This window comes from Corvus hawaiiensis, chromosome 2 (assembly GCF_020740725.1).
Source record: "Corvus hawaiiensis isolate bCorHaw1 chromosome 2, bCorHaw1.pri.cur, whole genome shotgun sequence".
In the NCBI taxonomy this organism is placed as follows: domain Eukaryota; kingdom Metazoa; phylum Chordata; class Aves; order Passeriformes; family Corvidae; genus Corvus; species Corvus hawaiiensis.
In genome coordinates, this window is record NC_063214.1 from 49,545,058 (window position 1) to 49,569,181 (window position 24,124).

Genomic DNA, 24,124 nt, shown 5'->3' on the forward strand with positions numbered 1-24,124 from the left:
CAAATAAAACAAGTCACAAGGTCCAGAATAAACAAAAGGAGGAATTGCTTCATCCAGCATCCTACAAGTTGCAGAACAATAGGGGCATTATCATGTTACTGATGGTTTTGGCCATTCTATGAAGTTCAGCTCATTCCTTGATAAAAGTACATAGAATAAATCAGAAGCTGGGATATATCACATGAATAATGGATCCACATTTCTATAGCTCAATGTTTTGAGAGAGAGCAAGTATGTCACTCAATAATAAATCAAGAAATAAATCACTTTGTCATGCAAGGGCGTGTTCCACAGAATAAACAGGCTTCTAAGAAATTATATTTCTGTGGAAATTCAGCAAGGAATTAAAAAAAGCTTCCCTCTCATCATGTATAATATTACTTTGAAGATATTATTAGAACTTATGATTGCTTCTCCTGAGTCATCTTCACTTAGTCTTTATAGTCTCTTGTTTTTTCCATTGTTTTCAACTATTTTTTTCATAGGTCATTGCTTTTTAGAAGAGCACAAAGAGCTTTAAGGTGAGGAAGAGTGCAAAAATATATCTAGGGACAACATACTGGAGCTTTGCAAATCATGAGCTAGGAAATGTGTGTCATAGCAGATACAGAACTCCAGACTAAAAACAGATGAATGTCAGAAGAAGAACATCTGCTTTGAAAAAAGTTGGCAGCAAGTATCAGCTGAGCCTGATCTCTTTTATAACCTCTGCTCTTCTGTTTATATTTTTCTTTATTCTTTTGGTATTTTTGTGGCTGTAGCTAATATGGGAGACTTCTTGAGGACAGCAGGATAAAGCTGTGAATACTTCATACAGGAAAAGTATAGTTTATCATCTATAACCAGGAAACTGAGAAAAAAAGAAAAAGAACAAATCTTTCAACTCTTTCAAAGTAGAATATGTGAAAAAAGAAAAGATGTATTGCAACTGGGACTGCAGACAATTGCTTAGGGATTAGATCTAGTTACCATTTCTTCTGAGACATTGATTCTGTTCAGGTGTCTTCTTAACAATAGCACTATTCATCAAAGCTGCCTATTTAAGAGTGGTGACAATCTGTATATCTTCTTGTCTTTCATTTCTTCAAATAAACCTACTCTTTTCTGGGAGGTGAAACTCAGCCAAAAATTACACTAATGCTGCTCTACAAGTCAGTTGCTATATCATCATCTGAGGACAGGTTCTTTATGTTTGAATATCCAAAAATATCATGCAGGCTAGGCCTCAACTCAGAAATATGCATTTATTTATGTCCTATTGACTGTCTCCTGCTTGAAGATATGGACATACAAGCTCTTTGCTATATGGATAGAATTAAAGAAATCTCAGCTCTCTACCCCTTTTGACTTTTGAATATGATTATAAGTCTTCGAGTGACTAAGATTAGGCTCTTGACTGCAGAGGGAGTAAGTGCCCACAGTTTGCAGTCATTCCATAAGGAACTTAAATTGCTCAGCACGGAAATTTGGATTTTTGTTTGCAGTAGGTGTACTTTGGAATACAGGATCTGATATAGGCAGTACAGGATTTTTCATTTGAACTACTGAAGTGAGCTCCCAGATGGCAAAGTAATGACAAACAAGGGAAAACAGAATTGTATTGTTAAGGTCTCTACTAATATAATTCACAAGTATTATTTGAACATCTTGACTACTACATTTCTGCAGCTTCATACTTTAACCAAATAGGTATTGAGTCAAAGCTCTGGTATAAAAGAGTATTTTTGAAAACAATTTCAAATAAAGCACTGACAAAAAAAGAAGTCAGTAAACTTGTTCTTTGTTCTTGATTACTTGTGGGGAAAATAAAGATTGGGAGAGAGGGCCAATTCTTCTTAAGATTGGCAGAAAAAAGGAAAGAGGAAGGGAGAAGTAGTATAAGATCTGTGAAATACACCGAGAGTGTTTTATTTAAATGGGGAGAATTCTGAACTACGAAGTGAGGATAAAGGGCAAAACTGAACAAATGCTTGAAGACAGAAGTGTGGTGATGTGATTGCAGTGTCTCTATGATCAGACATATGTATTTATAAACAATATTTTGTCTAAAATAAGAACAGTCTTTTTATTTGCAACCAATTTCATGATCTTTTAGAAATTGTTTTGCTGCAGTTTCCTTAAGGGAATACTTCTGAAACTCTGTGTTTTGATACAACTAGGCAGGTGGCCAGCCATGATCTCTACTCTGGATCACTGAATTACCCATCTCAGATTTGTTTCTCCATTCCCTTTCTTCCCACTTAGCCTGATTTCACTGCATCTTCTATAGAACAGTTAGAACTGGATTTGGAGTTTTGGGGGGTTTATACATGAGATCTCACTGATGAAACCTTAGCATGCTTTACAAGTAAAGGTTGGATAATAAAATGCTTTGAAGAGAAGGGTGTGCTACTAAGTACATAGTTTTTCTTTAAAGTAGGATGAGAATACAGTGCTTCAAAAATATTCACTGACTTTTGAAATACAAATTACAAAATCATTGAATCTCCTGTTCCATCTACATGAGCAATACTTCTAATCAAGCTTCAGCAGCCTTGGGGAAGTCAATTCACTGACACAACTCCACCAGCACCTCTGGAAAGAGTGCTAGGTTATTAAAGTTTGCAGGCTGGTGCAGAACTTCACGCACCCTAACAGGCAGAAAATCACAGTGGATAATTTCAGTACAAGTGAAAAACTTTATGTAGAAGAGGGAAGAAACTTTATGTTTTCATTTACTGAAACAATAAAGAGCAAAGACACAACAGAAGTTTCTTTCTTCATTTCTGGGATGTGTGTGAGGACAGGTAAGGGCTGTGAAACTTCAGTGTACAGTAAAGTGAGAAGCACACTATTGCCCTAGGGATGCTTGTTACTCTTATTAATCTTCAAGAACACTTTCAATACAGAAACTTTGGAAGTTTCAGAACCAGATTATTTTGGTTCCAGATTCATGCAGAGTTATTTTGCATTATTTCAGGTACGGTATTACAAATAATTATTTTAACACTATTCTAAAAGGGATAGGAAAATATACTGAGGGGAACTGGATGGCCATAGAGCATAAACTGACACTATACCTTTGATTTAATTTTAGCTAAAACTTACACAACTGAGGATCTAACACAGTGAGAAAAAGTAACTTGCCTCCAGTCATAGCCATGTAATAGAACCAGGAATAAAATCACAACTTCTGACCCCCAATCACAGGTAAATTAGCTATTACTTCCTACAGGGTGCATCTACATTATCTTTGAGGACAACCTCAAAGCCAAATTCCCAGCCTTCCACATTATCTAGATGTGGCAGTGCCCATGAGGCTTCCCTTAGAGTGATCCACCTGGTGAGCCAAGAACCAAAAATCTCCACTTTGCTGAGATCTTAAGGTACTCACAAGGGAACAAGTCAAAGCCGTCTCCCTATGAAGACCCACAGGGGGAAAAAACCCACAGGCAAACTGCAATAAAAATTCAGGACCAAAGACAGGCAAAACAAAGCTGTTTTCTCCTCCTAAGTCATGAGGTCAGAGACCTGCTATTGCAGAAGACATAAATGGCAGACGGATTTTTTCTCCCCGAAAGTCAAAATCTAATGGAACTACATCCAAAGCTAGTATTAACTAGAGCAAGTTGCTCTGCAATTGTCTGTGCAGAGTGTTGCAGATTAGGGTAAGTCTGATGACACACTAGGTGATAACAGCGAGCCAGTTTTTCAGGAAATGCCAAAGGGTCTTGATTTTTCTGCCTAAAGGCGCTGTATCTGAAGTCCTTAGCAAATATTATGACTCTCAAGGAGATTGCAAGTGCTGTAGCAGGAAGTGGGAGCAGGTATCAGCAACACCTGGACGAACAACACACGTGATACTGCAGAAATAGGATGTTAGCTTTTATCAGGATATGCAGATAATGCAGGAGGCTGGATTTGGGTATTCTAAAGCATCTCTCCTGACCACAGGACTGACTTGCCTCATGGAATAATATCCCACTAATGCTTTAAGAGAGTGATGATCAGCACTTCTGACATCAACTGGGACCCAGATAGACAAGCATTATTTCAGAGACAGTTTTGATCTACCATAAAAGGTTCTGAAAATGGTCTTCCACCTCTATAAATCAGCCTCTCACCACTGATCATCAGGAGACAGCAGCCCCAGCAGACGTGCACGATGGAAGTTGGTTACTGCACCAATGCTGCTGGTGTGATATTTATAATAGGATATCCAGCGTTTATGCCACGCTTAGAAAGGCTGCAGCAAGCACGAGCAATGGCTGCATGGCCAGTGAGTGGGCTGTAACAATGGCACTGCTTTCCCGTGATGATTCCTGGCCTCCTCTCTGAATGTCTGTTGGAGCTCTTATGTACTAAGCTAAAGCAAAGGGAAGAGGTGCAGTGAAGAGGTGCAGACAGCCTGTATATAAAGTAACATGATAAATCATTTGATGTATATAATAAAAGTGTGTAAGGCATAGCATGAATATTAGGTATGTTAAGCATGGAGCAGGGTACAACCCCCTTTATTTGGTTTGTTTGTTTCTTCCACAAAGAATTTTTCCCAAGATTTAGTTGTATTTAAGAAACATCTCCAGAAAGTTCTTATTTCTATCAACTGACTACCTTGTATGGCTTTGACCCAGCTAAGCACTTCGGCTATGAATAGCGGCCGACTTTGTTCTGTTTCCCTAAAAATTCTTAAAGAGGAATCTAAGAGCTTGAGATCCTCACATGGTAAAAAGAGAAGGGTAAACCAACTAAATGTTTCTCAAGGAAGATTTCTGTCTAAATTCAGAAAAAATTAAGCAATTAATTGGGAAGAGAGCATCTCCCTGTGCAGGACTTCAGAGACACCTCCCTGCTTTCGCGCAGGAATCACAAGTGCTTCCTCCAGAAACACATTTTAGATAACCAGAGAGTGAGTAAAAAGTGGGTCCCCAGTTTCAGTAATTCCAGGTCTGTTCCTATACCAGTAATTTCAGTGATTAAAATCAATCATCTAGAGAGCAACCTAATGGATTTCAGACTACTTGGGCTTGAATGCCTTGCGAGATTAGTGACTACAAGACAAAGCATGAGCTGATGATCAGAAAGTGTAAAAGTGAAGTGTCATCTTAGGTAAGTTCTGTTTCTGGCTCTGGTACTAGTCTGTTCTGTGCCTTATACAAATCACAATATTACCCACATTTTATGTAAGGAGAAAAAACCATAATCAGCTTTTGGAAAAATATTGAACTATAGACAACAGTTGTTATAATACACACATCTGGCTAAATTTTGTGGAAGCCATAGAATAGGAAATAGCAGATAGTTCAGGCTAACAGGCTCCACTGTAAAAAGTAGTGTCATAAATGCAAAATGCAATGCTTAAGTTTTAGAAGGCTAAATTGGCAATAATTAACCTTACTTCTCTTTTCATATGTATGAAAGAAAGATCAAAGACCTCTAATAAGCCATCAGGACTTGCTTTTGCTTAAAATCCAGAGAAATAAAAGGTGCTTTCTGTGAACAGCATTGTTCTTAAAGCATTTTTGAAATTAAAGGGCTTATTTTAGTTCCATACAGCCCACCTGTAAATTTTCTTTCAGTATAAGCATTCCCAGTTTTACCATGAAAGCTACAAGTGGAGTCTTATAAAAAACTTTCTGGTGATAGAGAGTTGTATGTCAGAAGAGTGCAAATTAATGTTAAAGGAGAAGTAAGCAGCCTGGATAATTTTCTTTTCTTTATAATAGATGGAAGTGGGAATTAGAGAAAGGGAGAAAATTATGGTTTGTTCACATTTTTTTTCCAGCTGTGTCTACCTGAAACTCAGATTCATTACCTGCATCATACTCCTTTGTGCCTGCAACACCTCCTCTCCATCTCAGTTACCAGAACATCCCCCAAAGGCCTGCCTGGACAGGTGACCCAAAACAATATTTAAACTCTGTCCAGCTAGCAACAAAATTACAGAACCCTTTGTAAGGTTCTCGAGTCTTTCTGGAAATGTTCTTTGCCATCTCCGGGAAGCAGAGCGCTCCTTGCCGGCCCGGTGCTGCCCACAGTGCGCTGTCTCACCAGCAGAAGGCTCCCTATCCCACCGAGTGCCGCGGGAGCATCGTCCCCGGGCGGCGGGAGCGGGAGCAGCGGGGCTGCGCAAGGCAAGGAGCGAGGCACAAGCGCCGAGGGGGAGGCGGCTGCAGCCACACGCGGGGAGCAGAACGAGGGACCTCTAGCAGACACTTACCGCTCCCGCGCTCCACTATCCAGCACCCATCACCCGCTGATTGCTTGCTTTTGTTTCAGCGCTTAAGGCAACTGTGTCTAGCACATTGCCTCTTTTTACTTTTGCCTTTTAAATGAATTCTCGGTTACTCGATGTGCAAATATTTGCATGAGTCTACCAGCTGACAGGCTCGTATCACTTTCATCTGCACATGTGGTATGCCCGAAATATGGGGTATACGTGGATGGGAACTTCACTGACATCTTCAATATGGCTGATTATCCTAAAAGCCATCCTGCTTGATGTCTGTATGTTTTACTAATAGCTGAAGTATAGAGGGCTGATTAATCTCTGTGCCAAAAGCTAACTTAGCCTCAGATCACAGAATATGAAATTCAGTAGTACATTTCTTCTGCCTTTCCTCTGCACTGCAAGACAGAAAGTCACAGCAGCTTTGAGGATTCCCCTACTTGCCAGGGCTACACAGGACCCTCCAGCAAACCTCGGGACTACGAACTGCAGCAGCACAGAGAATGTCTGTCCATATACTTTCATGCCCCCAAAAGCCTCCCTCTGAGGAAGCCAATGGTGACCACTTCAAATCTACTCTAGTTAAAAAATGGTCTTACACCAAAAAACACTTCTGTGAGTTACTTATGGCAGCTTTATAGCTCATTTACGTAAAGGAATCATGAGCCACAGATGAATCAGGCTCAAATAGAATTATTTGCAAAAGGCCACACATTAAGCAGCAGGGAGGATGTGAGCCAGGGACTTAGAGCATGCTCTATTGTGCTTGGTTTTGCCAGTGCAAAAAACCAATGCCAGCGTGCAAAATACACTATTTTCTCTGCTCCAAATCTCGACAAAGGGACAAACAAAAGTAGTTTTCTCTCATGTCTTACAGCTGCCTGGAAAACCGACCTTCACGTTCGACTTTCAGAACTTTATGGAAAATTTTAACTCCCTTTTGCAGACAAAATTATAAAGCATCTTTTAAAGAATACTTTATAGCTACACTATTCTCCCTTCTCGGGAGGAAACTTAAACTTAGTGAAGACTTTGAAGTGAGCCTCGGGTTTGTTACAATGGGCTAACCTGATTAGAAATCATGCAAACTCTTGCTGCTCTTTAGCTGCATTCCCCCACAGGCTGTATTACAGCTCTCTAACCAGTCCCACAGCATTGAATGATGTCATGGGATCTGCAGCTCAGCGAGATGAAAGGGATAAAGCGGAACCCGCTGGCACTGGGGAAAGCTTCCAACACACAATCCACAACACAGCTTGGGAACTCAAAAGCTACAGATTCAGCCACTCAACCCCAAGCATTTCAGAATCGTGTGCATTCTCCCAGCACAAGCAAGGAATGGGGGAAAAGGGCTAGTGCAGAATTCTGAAAGGCAGAATTTAAGAGTGCAGCTACCTGCTGGAAAAGGAGCTCTTTTTCCTCGCCAAAGCACTGCCTTTGATGTACGGCAACTGATCACTGATCAGATTACAGGCACTTGGTCTCAGTGCTCGTCTGCCTTTGATCTGCATGGTTAATTTTATTTTCCCGGATTTGGAGTTTCGTCTGGGCTTGTGCTGACATACTTTTTTTTTCTTCTTCTTCTTCTTTTTTTTTTCTTTTTTTTTTTTTTTAGAGGAGGTGAAAGCATTTAATACAGAAGCTCTGGCGGTGTGAAATTAAGCTGCAGAAAGTCTGGCACTGGAAAACTTCATCAGATAACAGGTACTGAATTTTGTATTTTTTTTCAGTTTCGTGTTGCAAGATTTTAAGAAATTATAAAGTTCACATAACCAATAATACTACACATCATTGTGTGTACAAAGTTCAAAAGATTGTTTGTAATTTATGCAGCATTTTATGTGCAGCTCTTGGGCAGAATTACATTGAGAACAGACTATCTAGAACAATATATAGAAAACTTAAGCAAACCCCAGTATTGTTCAATGTTTTGGGGATACATACAATTTTGGGTTACACTGCTCATTCTTACTGTCTAATTTTGTAAATTTGTATTTGAATACATGTATTACATGACTCAGGGAAGTATTTATTTTCTAAGGAAAGGCCAACCATGTTTCCTACACACTGTAATACTTTCTTTGCTCTCAGTGCATTTATTAAATTGTGTCTTCTTCAAACAACACTTTCAAGCCTAATAGTTCCATACTTGAAATGAAAAAAAGGCTCCACTTCCACAAGTTATTAGAACTAAATTTATAAACAGGACATCCTTATACACAAAAGAAAATGGTTTTATTTTAAGATTAAGATTGAAGAGATGCTGGTTCAGCTGTACTACATGAAATCTTGAAAATAAAAGCCATATTTTTACCTGATGGTAGAAGGTTCCTCTAAGGAATGTTAATAAAGATATTAAAGAAATCTTAGGTTTATCTAGAGCCAACAGCTGGTTTTGCTGAATTTCATTGAAGTTTTGCTGCATTTTAGTGATGCAGCTTCCATTCACAGTTTTGTATTCTGTTCCTGAAATTCATATTTATGAATAATATTGTGCTGAAGAAGTTTTAAGACATCTACTCCAGAAATTCATTATAAGGTAACAATCTTTTGAAGATTTAGGATTATTCACACATTTGCAATTTTAAAGGGCCAGATCTTCATGTGAGTTTGGGCCAAATCCATGAGTGTTCTGTGCCTGCAGCTGGAGTCAGACTGTTAAAATAAGACTCAAACTCCTTCTGTAGTATTTAAATATAATTTAGATTTTCAGAAGAACTTAGAACCCATAACTGGGACCAGACTTGCAAACATTCCAGACACTGAGGTCTTTGAAGATCTAGTCTTAATGGTGGCTAGTAAGATCTTCTGAAATACTGACTTATATATTCTTAAGTCTAAATTTAAGTGTATACAAATCTTAACTATGTCTATTAACAAATTGCAACTAAAAGTCAGCATAAATGATAGCTGTTAAGCACTGCTTGAGAACTATTCTTTGAGAGGTCTACCAGTCCACAGGACCCTCAAGATGTTCATATTTCAGTATGCACCATAGTGCAACATGCAAACCCAAATTTTAACAGTCTGCTTGCATCTGAGTAAGATCAAGTTATCAACACTTCCAGATAAATGTAGTTAGTTTTCATTAGTCAGTCTGCAAAATTTGTTTCTTCTAATTAAAACTGTATTTGTATATATAAAATTTCAATTTACTGAATATCAAGAGATAATATGCCAGACATAGATTAACTTGGCCTGACTTTGTATCATTTAGTTTTCTATGCCACCAATTAATTCATATTCTTACTTAACAAGTCAATTATATTATAAGGAAAGTAATTAGCACTGTATGAATAATACGTGTATAGCTGTCAAGGAAGAATATCATTTAAGGCACAGCCAAAGCAAAATTTAGTATTTCTCCCTAAGTAACAGTGATGTACTAAAACATGTTCCTGTAACCCTGAAAAGATGGCTTTATTTACTAATTCTATGCTTCACTGAGCTTCTCTGCCTTTCCAGTCCCCTCTTGCTTGTTGCTTGTTTTCCAATATGTACATTTATTTTCTGAGGAAAATTGTTTTTAAACCTTACCTCTGCTTGGTGTAAAGTAGAAAGAGAAGGAAATTTAAAAAAATAATGCAAGGGTACTTTTTCCTCAGAAGTTAAACTAGTTATGCGAGCCTAATACAATTAAACTCACTACAAGGATCTGATCCATCACACAAATGGGTGAAGTTGCACACAGAAGTAACAGTGGTTAAGCAGATAGATTACACTGTAGAGTAGGATTTGCATATATCATTATTTGCAACATTTGGGCCCTGAAAATGCATTTAAGAAACAAAGTTTTTTTCATTTTGTAAAGAGTCTCTAGGATTTTAGGTCATCTCCCCAGATACTTAAACAAAGATGGGCGTCAACCCAATTAAACTGAAAAATATCTTTGCTTGTCTGTATGCAAGTGAGGCTGAAATGAAAGCACACTTGAACATATTCAAGCATGGTGGGAAGAGGAATTTCAGCATTTTTGTTGTTTTAAATAACAATTCTCTGACAGTTTAGCCTGTCATTGATCTGACTTTCAAAGATTAAATAGTAATAATTCTTGGCACTAGTAACTTTGCTTTTACTAAGAGCTGTATAAACAATTAATCCTCAGGCTTAAGCCTTCAGAAACAAAAAGTTCACAATGCTTTTTCAAGCAAATCTGACTAGGAAAATCACAAGTACATAATTTATTTATTAAAATAGCTTGAGCAATTTCTGATCATAAATAGACCCATTTCCAAACAGGGTGTCTTAGATAACATCATAAACATATTTTAAGGTTTGTAATAGTTAAGATTATCAAAAGACATTGCACAGTTATACTGACATCAGTTTCCAACAGCTGTCATAACAAGAGTAGATCTATCTCACAGTTGACTGGGGGAACTGTGTTAGCATTTGAGATATGGAGATAACAACTTCCTATTGCTGTACAATTTCTGCTTCCACATCAGATATGTCACGCAACTCAGTCTTATCAAAGGGGTCAGCTGAAACTGCTTTCCAAATATTTCTTTTTTGTTTTCTCTGTTGTAGTGAGAATCTCTGTACTAGTTCCTCTAACAATTCACTTCTTCAATTTCCTGAGAAACATCATGATTTAAAACAAAATAAACACTGCAATTTTCAACATCTTTCAATGATGAATGGAACTAACTCATCCATTTTACATTCAGAGGAAAGATTTTACATGCTACAACAAGGACTTGAACTCTTGAGTTTCAGTTACAGACAACACGTTGCTCTTAGTTCATTAGCATAGTAACCCACTGTCTGATGAAAGTCTTAATGTTTCTTTATATGGTAACGCTCAGTGTTTAGTCAACACTTCAAGAACTCTGGGATATTTTAATACCTTTGTCTAACTATACTGCTTTAAAACAAGTATCTGAAACATACACGATGATTCTACTAAGAAAAACTCATGCAATATTTTCGCTGGTGGCTCCAGAAAACAGATAACATACAAAAGATTGTCTGTAAACAGTGAGACTGTGTACAATGCTCAATGCTGTGCAGCAGCTGCAATTCACAACAGATGCGCTGCTGCTGCTCCGCAGTATGCCATTCCTCACTGAAATTCCAGCCTCTTGCAGAGCTCCTCCTGGCAAGGGTCCTGAAGCAAAACTCCTCTTTGAAGGCCCTTTAGAAGATAATTACATGAAAACCCCTGCACACTCTGAGTTGTTTGGGTTTCATAATTGAAAACAACTAGTTTTGCAGCAATCATTTCTCTCTTTGCATATATCTTGCTGGATTTCAATAAGCGCTCCTTATTTTTAGAGAAGCCCATGTGGCTGGTGATCTTCAAAATTTTATCTGTGAGGAGCTCCAAAAAATTCTGTTTATTTGAAAATGCTTTACCACCTAGTTCAAGCATTTGTTCACTTTTTCAGAGCCTAACTCCATCCCCTGTGTGTCTACACAATTGTCTAGACTGTAAGTGGATCATTAACCTTTTCATTAGAAGTAGAACTAATGACCCAAAATCCCTACAGCAGCAGTTCTTTTACCAAGGCCTCCAAGACTGGTTTCACTGATGTTGGAGCATTACCACCTTCAGGAAAGCTCCTAATTTGTGTCGAAGTAAGTAGCAGTAACACGCAATCTAGCGACTGTGAACAACTTAGTATCCGTGAAGGTCTGGATTTCTCCATTTCTCCATTGATACTGGCATTTGGTATCGACACTGTGCTTACAGCTGGGCAACTTGTTACCTGCAGAATGGATAAAATATTTCAGGCTCTGAGCTAGCAGGAATAAAAACCTACCCAAGTACCTCAGAAAGGAGGGTTTGCAGAAAGAAGAGTCTACAGAAAGAAGAATTCACAGTGTGTTGTCAGAAAGCCTCCATCATGCTTTTTGGGCGGGAGAGGTGGAAAGGGCCTTGCTGACTTATGAGGACTCATTCTAAACTAACCTGAACAGTGGCCAAGGGCCAGTCCCCTTAAAACAGCCCAGCAGCCATAAGCTGAACTCCCTCTGAGGGCGATCTGTAATGCCAAGGCTGCAGACCCCAAAGCCTGGGCAGCCTCTGGAGACAGGGATGGGCACAAGGGTGCTCTGCTATCCTGTCCTCCTGGTGCGATAACAAAGACACCAGCGCCTCACTTGTGATTCACCCTGGCTTCACACCACTACTATGGGGCACTCACCCCCTGCCAGTGCAGACACCCAGTGCGTGCCTGCCATCCATCCATCCATCCATCCATTCATCCATCCATATCCATCCATCCATCCATCCGTATCCATCCATCCATCCATCCATATCCATCCATCCATATCCATCCATCCATCCATATCCATCCATCCATCCATATCCATCCATCCATCCATCCGTATCCATCCATCCATCCATCCATATCCATCCATCCATATCCATCCATCCATCCATATCCATCCATCCATATCCATATCCATCCATCCATCCATCCATATCCATCCATCCATATCCATCCATATCCATCCATCCATATCCATCCATCCATCCATCCATCCATTCATCCATCCATATCCATTCATCCATCCATATCCATCCATCCATCCATCCATATCCATCCATCCATATCCATCCATCCATATCCATCCATATCCATCCATATCCATCCATATCCATCCATCCATCCATCCATCCATCCATATCCATCCATTCATCCATCCATATCCATCCATCCATCCATCCATATCCATCCATCCATATCCATCCATATCCATCCATATCCATCCATATCCATCCATATCCATCCATCCATCCATCCATCCATATCCATCCATTCATCCATCCATATCCATCCATATCCATCCATCCATATCCATCCATCCATATCCATCCATATCCATCCATATCCATCCATATCCATCCATTCATCCATCCATATCCATCCATCCATCCATCCATCCATATCCATCCATATCCATCCATATCCATCCATCCATCCATCCATCCATCCATATCCATCCATCCATCCATCCATCCATCCATCCATCCATCCATCCATCCATCCGTCCATCCATCCATCCATCCCGCGGCACGTGGGGCGGCCGCCGCCCATTGGCTGCCCGCGGTCAGCTGACCCGGGGCGGGGCGGGGCGGGAGCGGCGCGGCGTTGCCGGGGCGACGGGGCGGGCGCCGAGCGGGAGGCGGCGGCGGCGGCGGGGCGGGCGCGGGGAGAGCGCTCTTCGGATGGCCGGGGCGGCCGGCAGCCCGCGGCGTGGCAGGTGGGTGCGTGCGACATCCAGGCGGGCCCGAGCCCCTCCGCCGCGGAGCGGGGCGGCCACGGGGGGAGGCAGCGGCGCCTCCGCGCCCCGGGGCTCCGCGCGGCTCCCCCCGCCACCCCCCAGGGTACCGCGGGCTGGCCGGACACCGCTGCCCCGAGACCGACCCGCCCGGCACCGGCAGCGCTGCCTGCCCCTAGGGCCAGCACATCACGGGGGAGGTGATGGCAGTGAGCTCCGCGGAAAGCTCAGGCTGCGGGGCAGCGCGGGGGCGGGGGAGGGCTCCGCCGGGCCCCTTGCTCCCCGCGGTGGCTCCGGCGCTGCCGCTCCGAGCCGCCGCCGTGCCCCGAGGTGTGCCGCGGTGCGTACGCGGGGCGCGGCGCAGCCCCGGAGAGCCGCGGCGGCCGCTGGTGTGTTCTGCAGGTCTCGGCAGCCCTGGAGTGGCTGCTCCACGCCCCGGAGTGCGGCGAACAAAAAGCCCTTGAAAGCTGGGCTTTCATGTTCACAAGCGCTTCTCGTGTCTGCTGCATAAATAAGCTGCTGTTTGCTTCAAACAATTTTAGAGCTGGACTTGAAGGAATAGGAGCTCCTAACTTTTTCTTTTGCCTGGTAAGAAGTTGAAAAGCCCCAATTACATTTCGGTTTGTTGAAAAGCTTTTGATTGTTTGACTTCCTTTCCTGATGGCTGTCCCCATTAATCTGACCTTTAGCTTTACCTGATGTTCGTGAAAAATCGAGATACTAAATACTTATTTAGCGCCTTTATATTTACAACGACTTTAGATGGATGCTTTTATGAAGTTCATTAAGTGGTCTAGTAGCATTTATTATGAGCAAGTGGCAAATTGATTCAATATATAGGTAGGTTTCTTAACTACTGCATAATCTCTTTCAAGCACACCTTCACCATCAGATATAAAGCAAGTTACTTAGGTATGTTACCTGGCAGCTTGTTACCATAAGAGAAAAGAGTTGGGGGTTTTGGGTGGGGTTTTTTGTTGTTGTTTTTGGTTGGTTGTTTTGTTGGTTTTTTTCAGACCTAGAAGTAAGCTTCTTTATTAGTTAGTTTAGTAGTAAGATGCTTAAAATGTCAGTTAAGGAGGCAATAAATTACTTTTTCTCACTTTCCAGAACTTGCAATCCTAGTAGAAGAGAATGATGTGAACGAACGTAACTCATGTCTGTGGTTTTTGAGACATCACATGCCATCCAAAACTGCCCAAGGCTGGCTGGATAAATGTAGCATATTGGCTTTGCACCATTGCAGTAGTTAACCAGCCCAATGCTTTATAATTCATGATCCCTAAAAATTACTTTGAAAAGATCTATTAGGGTATTTTGGTGTAAATGAAGTATGAATATAATACTGGCATTCTCAATGAATTACTTATTCACATGTCTGAGTACAAAAGTACAAGTGCATCTTGACACTGAGATTTCGTCTAGCAAACCGGTGCCTCCTAGAACTTGAGATGGGTGAGATTTATTAAACAGAAGGATCAACTTTTTTTTTTACCACAGTTTTGGTGTTGTATGAGTAGGCTCATCAATTTCAGTGAGAGTGGGAGTTCTTGTGTGAATCACAGGCTCTGATCCTCTAAAAAGCTTTGTTTATGTGTAGGAAAAATGTCACCACATTGCACCTTTGTTACAGTATTTCACTCTAATATCTAATTCATGATAAGCTGGATGTGTTGAAGAACACAAATGATAAACTGCTTTATCACCATTATTCTTGTGAAGGCGAGTACTTCAGTTAACATAACTTGAAGCATATGGTACTCAGGAGAAGCACAAATATTTCCTGGCTGTATATAAATCTTCTTCTCATCTCCCTCAGCCCCTAAAATACATCGAAGTGGTTTTGATCACCAGCAAGGTTCTAACTTTGATCTGCTACCTTTGTCTTTACAAAATTAGAAATAAATTCTTAGCTGCCTAATGTCATACAATTTCACGTATGGTAGCTTCTGTAAAATACCGATCTATTCAACATGATATTTAATGCGATGAATGTGCTCTAGCTGACAGTATGATGTTTTTTCCCACATTTCTCGGAAAAGTTGGAGCAAATGTGGTCAGACAAGACCTCATTTACTTCACAAAGGGGAAGAGTACAAGGGTTGTGGGCAGGGTGTAAAGGGAAAATGTTCTAGACCTGTGAGACAGAATAACAATGTGCAGCTCTATGGTGGAAGTTCTTGTCCCTAACTTGCTCCCTTTCTTTGTCTTTGTAGCAGCGTAAGTACTTTCCCTTCTCTTGTTTCTTGCCCGTGGGGCACTGACTCTGCAAAAGCCATCTGCCACTCCTTTTTGTTTTATTGCATGCAGTTGACAGCTGCGGGTGGGAAGTAGGTGGTTAGAAAGGAGCTGAGACCCTGTTTGTTGGATACCAGAGACCTCTGTTGGCAAGATAAGATGATTATATTTTCATCCCTCTTTTTTACGCAGAACTTCTCAGAGTACTCTACCGGTGTTAGAGAGCTCATGAAAAGTGGTCATCCAGAAAAAATATCAAATCAAATATGGGAAACTTACAAGATCTGGTTGTAAATTAACTGGGAATTCACAGCTTCAAGTAAAGTGAATGTGTAGTTGGGACTCTTCACCCTTTCTAAAGTTTTCCTTAGAAGATGGATGATGTTGACTTCAAAGTTTTGATGCTTACATGTCTGAGAAACCTGCTAGTCAGCCATAATTTAGCCATGCTGCTTTGATTCTTGAGGTAGTGTGTCTTTCATGGTGGAAGACCATGAAAAAGAAGAAATATTTTTCTGACGTGGACTTTGAAATAAAATGATGACTACTATTCAGGCAAGCTGGTAAATGTAGGAGTAAATTCTAGAGGACAATGGATTCTAGAACCCTGAAAGGCTGGAAGTTCTTACTTCCACAGTACATTTATTACATGTTTCTAATTTGTTTTTTGATATTGCTCTCTTTATGCATTTGCATAGTAGGCCCCAAATGACCTTAAAATTATGCAACTGCATTTCCGAATGGAAGCTCTCTATCCTGAGTTCAGTACATTACCAGTGATGATTGCTTTTCCCTGAGTATTTTAGGCAAGCATATTACTGTTAACCTAATAAGATGTATTTGGTATGATTTAGTGACCTCAAAAAACTGTCCACAGTTTTCTTTCTTCTAATAAAATTAAGTATAACTGTATGCAGGATTTTAAAAATCAGTATCTGGACAAGAGCAAATAATCTTTAAAGGTATGGAACCTCTGTTTACTCACACATGTTTTAGGGGCAAAAAACTTCCAGTAACTTCTTACTTGAAAGCATGAGGTGAATGGCTGGTGTCCAACAGACATCAGTATAATGCCATTTGATATCATGAGAGAAGAAATTTGCCCAATGGCAACCTATTATTAAGTGCTACAGTCTCTGCTTTTTAAGCAGGACTTTTGACCAAACTGGAGATTGAACAAGAAATACGCAGCTGACACAGTTCTCTCTCCTTTGGGACTTCAGTTCAATACAATGAGTTATTAATGTGCCTTAACCATTAGTGTGCCTTTCAATTATTTTTATCAAAATTTTGTCATGAAAGAAACATTTTATTTTATTTGTGCTCTTAACAATGGTTATTGTACACTGGCTTGTTTCTTTCTCACATGTTAGTCAGTATATAGTCTCTGGTGTTGTTTTGGTAGGAGTGATGACAGTGGGCATGATAGAGTTCCATAGGCATTCATACACGTCTGCTGAAATTATTTGGTGTTTTGGTGCTACTAAAATGCACTGGTACTACTGAAGTGCTCTGAAGTTCAAGGTCCGTAGACCTGCAAGCTTCTTTTGGAATCTTTGTTAATTGCAGAAGACATATAGATGATATCTCCTATACTAGACCTAAAGCTATAAGATCTCATGAAACTTGTAATGATCAGTCAAAAAACTGAAGCTTAGTTGGGTGTATAGATAAGCTGGAGAAGTCCTTGATAGTTTGATGCCAGTTATAAAACATTTGATTTTGAAAATTTGCTCTGTGTTGTAGAACTCCTGGTGACTGGACTTGGCGAGACTGTTATAAAGGCAGTAGATTTTCTTTTAAATAGAGAATATTTCACAGCTGCAATGAAATTTCATACCTAAGTGAACAAAATGTATTTTGTTTCAGGATGCTTTACCCTGTGCTTTTTATTTTCTAAAAGTCTTTGAGGTACATGCTATAAGAAGATCATCTTAGGACAGATAGGGCAATTCCAAAACTGAAATACAAGATATCAGCATGACCAGCAAGATTTTTAATACTGCTTGTTGTTCTGTATGACCTTCTGTTAAGGACTGGCATTTGATTTTTATTCCAATTGTGACTCCAGAATATTAAAACATGAAAATACATAATTAGCTTTGTTTCAATATTGATTTTGATAGGTTGTATGTATACTGGTTTTTTAGCTATGTTAAATCTTCAAGTTATTGCATACTGGAGAAAAGGTCTAGGGTTAATATACCTGAATTACATTAAGCTAATATAGTTTTATTGCAAATAACTAGTCTGCAGGGCAGTTAATTGGGCTGTTCTTAATTTTCTTAATTTTTTCATGCTTCAGGTGACTTGCACAGAAAAAGTAGCCTTCTTAGATTGTTACAGCTCCATATTTTGGATCATTAGGTTTAGTACAGCTCACCAGTATTATTTGTAGTGAAAATTCTATGTGAAACTTGACACAAAAATATGCAATTATTACACTCTTCAGTTTCTTTTTGATATGTTACACATGTATTTTCAGAAGCAAAAGTAAATATTGAAATTTAAAATTGAACTTACTTTTAACTTCAGAAAGAATCCTGGTTATGAAGTTTTGATAGTATTATATAGATAGTAATAATTACATTAGAACTATACTGTGCTATTTTTTATATTATTAAGGATTTTTCAAAAATTTTTAATTATTAAGGAATATGTATGACTTGGAGTAATCACCTGACATTCAAATCTAAGAAACTCAATTATATTTACAACTTTATTTCACTTGCACACTTCTGTAAAGTTTTAACTCCTATAGCAATTAAGAAAGCACATGAAGTATTTATTTTTTACACTAAACAGTGTAATGTATTTATTTTATGTATTACATGAAATTAAAAAGTTAATGAGGATTTTTCTCCCAAATCCCATTAATTTCAGCATGATTCTTTTAATTAATATTTAATCAGCTTATTTCATTTAGCTCTCAGACTTTTAGCTTTACTGTCTTGTCTTCTCTGAATCAAGTGAAGTCAAGTTTGTTTTACAGGATTGCTTTTCTGTAATGCAGTGTAGAGTTGTTTGTTGTATTACTATTCTTAGTTATTTTTTATTTTCTTCATATATTACTCTTGAATTTCTGTAGCATTCCAAAGGGAATGAACAGCAAAATTGAACAGGACCAAAATTAAGGCTTTCTTGATACTTATTTCAAGGTTACTGAGGTGCAAAGTCTCACAATTTTTCTCTTATCTAATCTAGTTTTACTTAGCAGATATTCAGTTACTTTTTGGCCAAAGATGTAAAGTATGATGTGTATATTTACCCATTTTGTATCTTTCAAAAAACAGATGAGAAATGTTTCTTGAAATTTCTGAGTTCCCTTAACAGTATTTTTACTGTCTGTACACTGTTTGCTCTTTGCTATTACTAGAAATTGTTTTGGTTTTACATACCTATTTTTTTTCAGCATTAGAATTGTCAGCTTCTCATGACTTAAAAACTTAAAATTTGTTGACTCTCCTTTTTCATTTTTCTAGTTGTTCTACAGTACTTTTTACATGAAGTTGTGTTTTGGTCATCCAGAATTATTTCTGAGATTTTTCCATTTCATGTTTCTTGCTTTATTTTTTTTTCCTCAGACTTAAAAAAACCCCCTGTGTTGAATACTATATCCATATGTGTTCGTATTCCTTGAGAATATGTCCTCTTCTTTACCCATGTTGACATGCACATAATCTGATAACTGTCATTGGCCCATAGACCATTACCATCACTAAGTGAGAAATAACCATATAAATGTCATCTTGGCTTTCCCATGGAGTGCTGTCTCACACATCTCTGCCTGCTCTGTTCTTTCTAGCAGACTTTTGCTCTTTTTACACTTCAAAATGCAGCTTAAAAAATATCAGTAGTGACACTGAAGTGTACTTTCTTCTTATTGATTAGAATTCATTAACGAGGGTATTCATGCAGTAAAATGTGAAATTGTGTGTTAATTATAGTTTATGTTCATTCTGGTTGTATAGTTTTGAAAGCATATTATACTTGCAGTAGTTCCATGTTGTAAAGCATTTTACAACTTAATGTTTTTCTCTGCTATTTTCCTTTTGTTTTGCATTACATTCTTTCATTTGTCAGTCTCTACTCTTAAATGATAAAAACTACTGATTTTGTATTTTAAAATAGCGTACCTAAACATCAATCCTTAAGCTCTGAAGTAGGCCAGAAATGCTTTAAACATTGTTTTCCTCATGTAGCTGAAAGCAATTACATTATATGACTGTCATATAAAGTATGAAAATTAAGATCAAATTCAAATATCATGTTATGTAAGGTGGATTTATTTTTTCTTTTCTTGTTCTTATTGATATAGTTTGGATTATTGAACTAAAAGTTACAGTTCCATTTTCAGGTTACTGAAAGAACCAAGAAGTAAGAAACTAGAATTTAGCATAAATAATCAAAAAAACAAAAGGAAAGTAAGTAGAGAAAAAATATTCTTTGCCTACTAGCTCCTAAACAGTCATGTTAACACATCTTTAGAAGTAATATCCCTTTGGTAGGTGGTAGAAACAGAATCTGTGTATGCCTCCAGCTGCTTGCAGAGTAAAGTAGAAGGGGTTGTGTTAGTCAGTAGGCAAACCTTCTGCTTGACCCTGCAGTACAGAAGGAATGTTCTCAGGAACAGCTATCATCTCCTGCTTTGATATGTGGCATGTTAGAAGAAATTTATTTTTGTCTGTTGATCATGTGCTTAGTTGAGTGTTTAACAAGAAAGAAAGATATGTTAGGGATAAATGGTGATGTTCTCTAATCTGGACTGATAGCTATCTCTTCTTTTGAGATATAAAACTATAGAAACTTTGTGTTTATGGTCTTGTGCTCAAAAGGCATGTGATTTTTAAAGCATATGTTTGTTGTTTAGCAGCTCCCAGGAATCCATCTGCAAATGTTAATGGCATTGACAGATTTGTATTTTGACATGCCAAGTGACAGAAACTACAATGGGCATGTGACTTCTTCAATTTAAATTATGTAAATAGAACGATTTTTTTTTTTTTTTTTTTTTTTTATTCTAGGGAGAAAGGTTTTATTGCAAGAAATGGATGCTAAAGGATTACAAGGAGATGATAGATTGAAGGTGCTCGTCATTTTACTAGCATATTTGGTAAGTTAAAGATTAATATTTTCCCCCCATGTTGAAAAAATAGTATTGAACACAGAAACTGTGTCTTTTGTTTTAGATATTACTGCTAACACTGAAAGTCTTAAAATGCTGCCTGCAGACAATTGCATATAGATTTTATTGATTTGAGAGTAAGCTTGGTCCACTGATTCATATATTTTCTGGCTGCTCCTCACTCCAAAATTACAAAATTTTACCTTGTGAGCCTCTTCATGGACGAAGGAGTGGACTAGGACAGAAAATGTGGGTGAATAGTGCTGTGGAGGTGATATGGCTTCACTTCAGAGAGATGGCCATCTCTTACTACAGTGTGCTGTAGACATAGTTCAGGTGTTTGGAGTATTCAGTTTATGGACAGAATGTGGCATAGCACACAATTACATTGCCTGCTAAGTGTACTTAACTCTGGCTTGCTGTAGAACTAAAGGTAATTAATAATTCAAAAAGTTATTTTTAAGATCAAAACATGGATGTATTTCTCAGATTTAATATATTTTGATGAATTTACCCTTTTTTTGTTTTGTTGTTGGTTTGGGGTATTTTTTAGCTAAATAAGGTAATTTGCGAGACTGGAGACTGCACAGAACAAGAATTTAAGGACCAGAATGGAAACTGTATCCTTTGCAAACAATGTGGGCCTGGAATGGAACTCTCAAAGGTAAGGAAATCATGCTTTCTTGAATTTACTTTTTTTCTGATAATTGCATTTATGTATGTGATCTAAAATAATGGATATCTGTACTTATGTGAAAATATTTACTGTTTCGGCATTTGAGCCTTTTGCAGTTTTTCAAGAACCATGTTATCTGGTTGCTTTATATAAAATGCTCAGTTCAGAAAATTATGATGCCATTAATAAAGTAGGTAGTACCATATGGATCTGGATATGGGCTCTCTAATTAGTTTTTTAAAGGTGAATTAATGCTACAAAGAAGGGAAGAAACTACAAAGGGGGGAAAAAAACTACAAGGAGTTAAGATTGAATAACCTTACTCTGTAGAAGGGAATGTAAAAAATTTATTTTAAACTAGTGATTGGTACAGACTGCTGAAATGCAGGGGCTTAATTTTTACAGTGCTGACATTCACAATCAGTTACGGATTTTAGGTGACAAAGTTTAAATATTTTATATATGACCTTGTGTCTTAACAGAATGCTTTATAATAAAAAGGTCATAAGTACATAAATACAGAGTAAGATTCAAATGAGAGCTAATATATTTCCTTAGAATAGGAGGGAGATAGGTGATTGTTCTTTTTTACTGGATCAGTGGTTGGAGCACTTTAAGAAGCCAGATTCAAGTCATGCTCAATTTCTTCATTTTACAATTCATTAAAAATGCTATAAACGTAATTCTTATCTTTATGCCACTGTAGCGGGTTGAGTTTGAAACCGGGCAGAAACACCAATTAAATGTAGTGGTTTTGATTCAAAATATTCATTATTTACTTATTTTCCTTCTGTGAGATAAGAATTAGGAGAAAAGCAAAGCAGGCCACAAACCTTAAACAGTTGCAGTACAATGAAAGAGCTTTATTACTAACAGAATTAAAAGTAAAGAGAAAACAAAACAAAATTAAAGTAAATTCCCCCCCCCCCCCCCCCCCCCCTTCTTTCCAGCACTTCTCTCCTTTTATCCAGCTCACACAAGGGATAACAGAACATGGGATGTTAGTCAGTGTTGCAGTTCTTGAAAAGTCTCTCTCTTATACTTAAGGAAAAAAGGGTTTTCCTTCAGTTGCACGTGGTTCCCAAACTGCCACCAATAGCAGACCCGCCCGGAAACAAACAGTCTGCTATGTGTAGAACATCTCTCCCATGAAGAATTTCACAGTTCTTTCACACTACAGAACATGGGCCATCACATGGGGTTATTCATCTTTTTAAGGATAAGTTATTTTGGCCTGCACACAGAGGCTTTTCTTCGCCACAAGTCTCTAACAGCCTCTTACTACTTCTATATAGCCTGGCATAGGCACTCTTCACAAACTTCATAGGCACACGTTGATTCTCCACCCCCCCCCATGTTCTTCAAATGGATTAAAGAGACAAACAGTTTGTGGTATTACAGTTTCTTACCACGGCATGCAAGAAGGTTTCTTTTAAGCTGCGCGCCAGAATCGCGGCACCGCCCTCTTTTCTCCTGTCGCCATGCTCAGCTCCGTCCCACGTGACTCACTTCTCTTTCTCTCTGACTCTGAAGCCGCCATGTTGAAGAGTGTTCTTGTTCGGGCTTTACGGTGGGGAAAGCCTCGCTCCCTCTGTGCTGCTGGCTGCGTGGTGTCCTCTTCAGTTCAGCACGGAGTGTGCTGGCTGCAGACAGGAGGCTCTGCCGGCTCCCGCTGGCTCCGCCGGCTCCGCATGGAGAGGAGAGGGACCCGCCTGTCCCCAGAAGCCGCGCTGGATGGTTTTAGCTGTGAGCAGTCCATGGCTGGTTTTAGCTGCCTGTGGCTCTGGGACAGTCCCCCTCAGTGACCCAGGGTCCGTGCCGCAGCGATGGGAAAGGGGGAAAGGGGCAGTGGCCCCGGCCCGGCCCAGCGGGGCCGGGAGGCTCGGAGCCCCCCCACCTTCCAGCAGGCGAGCTCCGACCAAAAAGGGGAAGTCCCGCCTTTCCATGCGGTTTAAATATGTAAATTGTGAGAAGCGTAATTGGTCTTAAAGACTGTCCATCAACTCAGGGTCAACCCAACACATTCCACCCCTCGCTTCTTAAAATTTACATATCCAAAAGTTACTTAAAATAGCAAAACCAGAGCTAAAAGAAAACAAATTACATAAACCTCCACCCCTAGAATTTTTACCACTACTACAAAGCAAATTTCTTCTATTATTCTACTTAATTTTATAACTTTCTACTTGCTTTGCTTATTATTTTCTCCTAATTAGTCTTCATCTCACAGCACTCATTAATTGCCCGCATTCTCCACCATAAATGTAGCGGGTTGAGTTTGAAACCGGGCAGAAACACCAATTAAATGTAGTGGTTTTGATTCAAAATATTCATTATTTACTTATTTTCCTTCTGTGAGATAAGAATTAGGAGAAAAGCAAAGCAGGCCACAAACCTTAAACAGTTGCAGTACAATGAAAGAGCTTTATTACTAACAGAATTAAAAGTAAAGAGAAAACAACAAAACAAAATTAAAGTAAATTCCCCCCCCCCCCCCCCCCCCCCCCTCTTTCCAGCACTTCTCTCCTTTTATCCAGCTCACACAAGGGATAACAGAACATGGGATGTTAGTCAGTGTTGCAGTTCTTGAAAAGTCTCTCTCTTATACTTAAGGAAAAAAGGGTTTTCCTTCAGTTGCACGTGGTTC

The 24,124-nt window shown here is 39.1% G+C and overlaps 1 protein-coding gene across 4 annotated transcripts in view; it reads left to right on the top strand.

Annotated features, from left to right (window-relative positions):
* The first annotated feature begins 7,419 nt into the window (after window positions 1–7,419).
* TNFRSF19 (TNF receptor superfamily member 19) overlaps window positions 7,420–24,124 on the top strand; it is a 62,369-nt gene continuing 45,664 nt past the window's right edge. Inside the window, exons 1-4 of one of the 4 annotated variants that reach the window (XM_048294896.1) lie at window positions 7,420–7,650; window positions 7,824–7,912; window positions 20,701–20,789; window positions 21,355–21,465. In XM_048294896.1, coding sequence (XP_048150853.1) covers window positions 20,724–20,789; window positions 21,355–21,465 — 177 coding nt within the window. In that variant the 5' untranslated portion in view covers window positions 7,420–7,650; window positions 7,824–7,912; window positions 20,701–20,723. Of the gene's footprint in view, window positions 7,913–13,360; window positions 13,421–13,924; window positions 14,027–20,700; window positions 20,790–21,354; window positions 21,466–24,124 lie in introns of those variants that run through there. The other 3 variants (XM_048294895.1, XM_048294897.1, XM_048294898.1) reach the window with 3 other exon arrangements.